This window comes from Pholis gunnellus (assembly GCF_910591455.1).
Source record: "Pholis gunnellus genome assembly, chromosome: 19".
Classification (NCBI taxonomy): domain Eukaryota; kingdom Metazoa; phylum Chordata; class Actinopteri; order Perciformes; family Pholidae; genus Pholis; species Pholis gunnellus.
In genome coordinates this window covers 9605423-9612098 of record NC_136546.1, presented here as the reverse complement: position 1 = coordinate 9612098, position 6676 = coordinate 9605423, and the positions used below count along the sequence as shown (strand labels likewise).

Sequence of the window (6676 nt, the reverse complement as noted above, 5' to 3'; positions counted from 1 at the left end):
TAGCCCAGCAGATCATGACTGTAAATAATGTGTTCTTTCTCAGTTTGCCTAAAGATTGATGAGAATCAGCTTGGAGATGATTTACAATTAGCCTAACTCAGCTGCCTACACTGACAATCTGCCAGCAGACAATTTAGCCAAAAATGGGAAATTAATTCAGAGAACTATGAGTATGTATGGTTTTTTTTAGAATTTTATCTAATTTCCTGACTGCAAATGTCTCCTCATTTTGTGAAGTAGAACATTTTGTTCATTTCAGACAGACATGGCAGCCACAGCTGAGTGATATTTATAATTACACCTATGATGATGATGATGATGATGGTGGTGGTGATTGAGCCATAGCCTCATTTCAGTCCCGACGGGGTACAAGGTCTTCATGTTCTGTTCGGCCGAGGCAATCTGTGGCCGTGAAATGTCTATTCTGATTTTATCTACGACCACGAAGCCACTCCACTCCTGCCTCCTTGGCCTGCACCCTTTATTCTGCTACTGTGTGAGGAAATACATTTACATGGATATTTCCTAATGAAAACATGTAAATTGGACCATTCGTAATCAGTGAATTTAATCTGTTTTGATAAAGGCCAAGCAAAGGCCATATCGTTGTTATTGTGATTCATAGCAGGATCTGACTCGTTAATTTGGTGATGTGTAATCTGATTGGATGTGCTGAAAACTAACTGCAAAAAAACCAAAATGTGTATGAATCATCTGGTGTTGTCATTTCACTGCTCAGCTCCTCTGCGTTTCATTTGTAAGTGTGTAAATGACATATTCGGCTCCTAGAATTCTACTTTCCTTTTGCGTTTTTATCCAAATACAAACACAGACTAACTTGTGCTCCAAATAATTGGTTTGGTTCAGAAAATCATAATATCAGGAAAGTGAGCATCTAAATATGTAAAAAGAGGATGATTCCTCACATGAGTTCCGCCAACATCACAATGATGAAGACTGCTTTCTGTTCTTTGATATTCTCAATTTTAGTCAATTATTCACACAATAAACAGACATGCACTGACTAGCAATGAAGTCTGCAACCTCCATCTGCCTTTTGGATGCATGCACACGAAGGGAATGGAAAGCCTACATGAAAGGTTGCCTTCATGTGGAAATTGTATGCGACCAATGCAGCTTTTCGTTCCTGCAAAATGTAGAAATTGAGTTCAGAATTATGAATTAGGACGATAAAAAGGCTATTCAAAGCTATTCTTAGTGTAGTTTTTTTGTGCTTTGCGCTGTGGTGATGCCGGTTCTTTGTCCGTGGCGCACATCGTTTGATAGGCGGAGCTTTGGAAATTCAAATCAGATCCTTTTTATAAGCCGCCACCACTGTCCTTTCCCTTGTTCCCATATGCACCGCACTTGACAGCCTCATGGGTTGGGCAGACAAAGCTATGGAAACACGTGACAGGGCTTGTAGGAGCGACGCTTCATAAGTGTGAAGACACAGAGAAAAAGACTGGAGAGACGATGGAGCCAGCGGCAGCAGCAGCAGCAGCAGCAGCAGCAACCTGTATCCACAAAACAGGAGCGCACTCCAAGAGCGACAAGACACACACAGACATCTGATCAACTTTTGTTAGCATTTGAAAAAGAAACTAATCATTATGATGATAATAGTGCTTTCACATTTAAACACATGCACGTTGGTTGTATCTCCTTCTTTGTAAGATCTGTGTTGGTTGGATAATGCGCTTCTGACTTGGATTAACGCGCGGTGGTTAAGGGCGAATCTGCGCACTTGGAAAATTATGTAAGGTAAGGAACCACTTTTCCTCTTTAAAATGTTTAGTTTCGGCTTTTGATATTGTTTTCTTTTATATAGTTGGACTTTATATGATTTGTGATGTGTGTCCAAGCATACACGTAATTAACATAAATAAATTATTCCTGAACTAATTTTTGCTTTTTGCACCCAACCCAATAACAATAAATATACTCTCCTGCATTGATAACTATATTTTTTTAAAAGCCTGATATTAGGATAACTTTTTCTTAAAAAACATAATCTTAATTATGTAATAGCAATTATCCCGCTGTTAAATACCTCTTTACTCTTACAGTAAATTACATTGCCAACATTTGAGCATGCATATACTGTGCATTGTTTTACACAGAGGTAATTAGTTTATTTTCCAATTGTGTTCCAGTCAGGTACAAAGGACTTGCATTGCTTTGTCTGATTCGGATTTTTTCTCAGCCTCATGTTTCCACTTTTAAATGTGGGTTTTCTGGTCTTGAATAGAAAATCCCTCAGTGATTTATAATTATATGTGTATTGATAAGTACAGGGTGCATGATACAGTATGTATAAGTACATCAGCTTTCAAAGACCAGGTGTGGTTTTTGCCCAATTCAGGAATTCTATTAAATAATTAAAAACAAACATCTACAGTTGTGCAAAAGTATCAAAAGATTTCCAAATATTTGCATAATTTGAAGGTTATCTCATATTAAATAGCATTTTTTTATATCAAAGGTTTGCACTGCTGCAAATTAAATTTCCTGTCGTAATATGCATGGGATTCTTTTTTAGTTTTTTTCAAAGTCTGAAATGTTTGTCATCAATTTGTAGGTTGTCCAGGCGTCTTAGACTGCAGTATTTCCCTCAGACACAGCCATGAAATCTGTGCTGGATGGTGTGGCGGACACCACCTTCCGGACTATTACATCTGGTTTACAGTATCTGGGCTCCAATGACGCTAACTATGAAGACCCCCTCAATGATGTAGACTTCAAGGCGGGTTTCTCTCTGCAGAAGCCCTTATCTGCTTTCCGCAGCAACTCCTTCCCGAACAAAGTACCTGCGGACGAGGAGCTCATTCTCAAGGGCATCCCCTTCTACCCCACAAATGCCACAGACTTGTTTGGCAACAGGAGCACGTTCAGAGATGAGACTAACAATATACAGTGTGGGGAGAACTTTATGGACATGGAGTGTTTCATGATCCTGACCCCCAGCCAGCAGCTGGCTGTGGCTGTGATGTCTCTGACTCTGGGTACCTTCACGGTGCTGGAGAACCTGGTGGTGCTCTGCGTCATCTTCCAGTCCCGCACCCTCCGCTGCCGGCCGTCCTACCACTTCATAGGCAGTCTGGCTGTGGCTGACCTGCTGGGAAGTGTCATATTTGTCTACAGCTTTCTGGACTTCCATGTTTTCCACAGGAAGGACAGCCCCAATGTTTTTCTCTTCAAGCTGGGTGGAGTCACGGCGTCGTTCACTGCATCTGTGGGGAGCCTTTTCCTCACTGCTATTGACCGCTACATCTCCATACACCGGCCTCTCGCCTATCGGCGCATCGTGACACGGACCAAGGCTGTCATTGCCTTTTGTGTGATGTGGACCATCTCCATCGTCATTGCAGTGCTACCTCTGCTGGGCTGGAACTGTAAACGTCTCAATTCTGTTTGCTCAGACATATTCCCTCTAATAGATGAGAACTACTTATTGTTCTGGATCGGTGTAACCAGCGTGCTGGTTCTTTTCATCATCTACGCCTACATGTACATCCTGTGGAAAGCACACCATCACGCTGTGCGTATGCTCAGCCGCACCTCCCAGAAGAGCCTTGTTGTTTACTCAGCAGACGGGACTAAAGTGCAGACCACACGCCCTGAGCAGACACGCATGGACATCCGTCTGGCCAAGACCCTAGTGCTCATCCTGGCGGTGCTGGTCATCTGCTGGGGCCCAGTGCTGGCCATCATGGTATATGACCTCTTCTGGAGGATGGACAATGACATCAAGACAGTATTTGCATTCTGCAGCATGCTCTGTCTGCTCAACTCCACTGTCAACCCAATCATCTACGCCTTGAGGAGCAAGGACATGCGGCACGCCTTACTCAGCTCCTGCCATGCCTGCAGGGGCAGTGCCCAGCAGTTGGACAATAGCCTCGAGTCAGACTGCCAGAACAGAAATGCCAACATTTCTGCCAACAGGGCTGCAGAGAGCTGCGTGAAGACCACTGTGAAAATAGCCAAAGTAACAATGTCTGTGTCAACTGAAACTTCAGCGGAGGCTGTCTAATTGGCCGTCACGGGGTAAACTGTAAATGTCATCCTCCCCAAACAATGCCATTTAACACAATAAAGCAAAGGTTCAATGTCCCAGAGAAATAAATCCTCGACTTACATCCTCACATAGTTAGTGGCTGCATTACTTTACGTTGGTCTGTGAGCATATGGTGTGCCAAAGTGCCAAAACCGTATAGCAAGTTCATAGGAAGGACTCGCAATTTGAAAGGATTATCAAAGACTATCATAAGTCTGCTGTTAACCATATACTTCATTATGTCCAGTTAGTTAAGGCATATTATATTTTTGTACTGTGAATTCAGGTTTTGAAAACAATATATCTTCATTTATGGGATAAGGGGCTACTGACATTTTTCATTTGAGGTGTTTTACTGTGTCGTTTAGACTTTAAAATGTATCGTGCACCATAAATATAACAAATCTTCTTGTCTTGACTTTCTGCAGGATTCATGTACATGTTGCATATAGACATTTCTTTGAGGGAATGATAAAAATAAAGTTCAAATGACTGATTGTTTATTTCCAAAATTAACATTAAACGTGTAATTTTAGTACTTCTTCTGACAACACTCAGTGAGTGGCAAACTGCGTGAAGACATTTTGAGAAATGACAGCTGATTCATGCTCAAGATAAAAAAATAAAAATAACATCTTTATCCAAATGAGATGGAGGTAAATAGATTCACAGCTTTTAAATGTATCAAATCTGAAATGGCATTTTCTGTGGCAGAGTGACGATCGTCCCTGTTGTCCATTTCCTTAACCGCTCGCTGTTAGACCTATAGAGTAACGTGTCTTTGTTCAAATGTGTAACAACTGTACAGTCTTTCCTTGCAAAATAAAGTGTTCAAATTGACTCCTTCAGCTTTACAGCCAACACGACAACAACCACAACAAGCTTTTGACCAAAGCTTGAACACATCAAAACTGAATTTGGACGCAGTGTGCTGGTCACTACTGTAACAAACTGAAGTAGTTTCTGAGCTGCTTTCATCAAATGTACGATTTTATTGCCTTGTATGTGTGTGATAACTTGTGACTTGATGATATATTTCCAATCCCGAGCCTTTTGATCATTGCAGTGAGTTGTTTTAGTGCTACTGTTGCAGGGGGGGCATCATTTCGGAAAATAAAAGCAACCCATGCACAGGCCTAGTGAAGTACTTATGGCGTAACACTTAATAAAAATATGTCTGCTGTTAATTTTACTTATCTTAACAAAGAAACAAGGGTCTTTTCATTAGCTGGTAACTTGGATGGAAATCTGTGCGTATGGTATGCATTGTGTGGAGACTCGACAACTGACCTTACAAAAGAATCTGATACGATGTGAGTTTTCTAATTGATGATGTAGAACTTTTAATCTAGAAATCTCACAGCACAATTGTTCTGTAGACATTTATCTTGGTGTAAAGTTATCCAGACCGCTGTTTATCAGTATGCTTTGCTGCCTCTTGTATTATTGAGTATTGAAGATCAAAATGTCAACTGTCAAGTGGCTTCTGTACAGTGGTGGCATAACGAGGAATCGATGACTTAAAAAACCACAATCAGTCAAGTGTATTTAGTATTGCTGTTTTCAAACGTTTGAATAAAGTTGCAGCTGGTTGTCATTTTGCTTGTAGTTATTTGATTGATTATTTGATGCTGGGAAATAGGAAGTCGCAGAAAATGTCGCTTAATTCATCCAACAATCCTTGATTCAAGAGGGACAGACTGAGAGGAGGCCAAGCCTTGGACCGACAGCAAGCTGAAGGCATCAGTGATGTTGCAGTGCCCCCTTGTGGAAGATTTGTCATTGCCAATAGCGGCAGCCTTTCCCAAGGAAAGTCGAATAACTGTTGTTACTTCTTGTAACCGCAGTACTGACAAATTGCAAAAGAAGAGCTACCACAGCATCCTCTGACACCAACATCTGCTCTTCCCTTTTCATCTCGTGGCTCAGAGGGACTAGGGAATTTAAACAACATATGTTCACACAGATGTCAAAAAGGATTTTGTTCATTTATTTACCAAATACTCCAATCTGCAGAAAGCCATGAGGCGGGTTTACTCTACCATGTGTGAAAGTCTCAATAAGATCTTTTCTTGACGTTTTATATACCAAACAAATAACTGAGAGAACAGGTGGCAGATTAATTGATAATGAAAATAATCTTTTGTTGTAGTCCTAGATGGGACCAAGCTGCAGGAGTCATCAATGGCGTATAACACCATTACTTAACTTAAGAGTTCATATTATATATTGTCATATTGTTCATATTGTTCATATTGTCCACTGTAAACTTTACAGCTAGACAGTGCCAAATAATGACAAAAAAAGTAGTTTAGTAAAGTCTTATATTATAATAGATATCAAATGTTATGCCTTTTTGGCTGCAGAACAAATGTTGAAATACCACACATCCTCCTTCATTTGGTACGGTTCCAATATGTTTGTGTATAAGGGGGGTTGAGGAAGTGGTAATGTCTCAAACTTTTGGTCGTGTGTGTGCAAGGGGTGGGGTGTTGTTTCAAATGAAAATGTACAAGCCAGACAGGGAGTTTTGCAGCCAGAGTCAGCTTCGAAAAGTCCAAGTGCATTAGGCTACCACTAGGATACTATTAGGACAAGTCATTTATTTTGATCAAT

General features: G+C 40.8%; 1 protein-coding gene across 1 annotated transcript; it reads left to right on the top strand.

The window, feature by feature from the left end:
- Window positions 1–1658: 1658 nt before the first annotated feature.
- Window positions 1659–5584, top strand: cnr1 (cannabinoid receptor 1). Its single transcript, XM_079180149.1, has 2 exons — window positions 1659–1764; window positions 2582–5584. Exon 2 carries the CDS (start codon window positions 2627–2629, stop codon window positions 4034–4036), a length of 1410 nt encoding a protein of 469 aa, XP_079036275.1. The 5' UTR covers window positions 1659–1764; window positions 2582–2626; the 3' UTR covers window positions 4037–5584.
- The last annotated feature ends 1092 nt before the right edge of the window (window positions 5585–6676 follow it).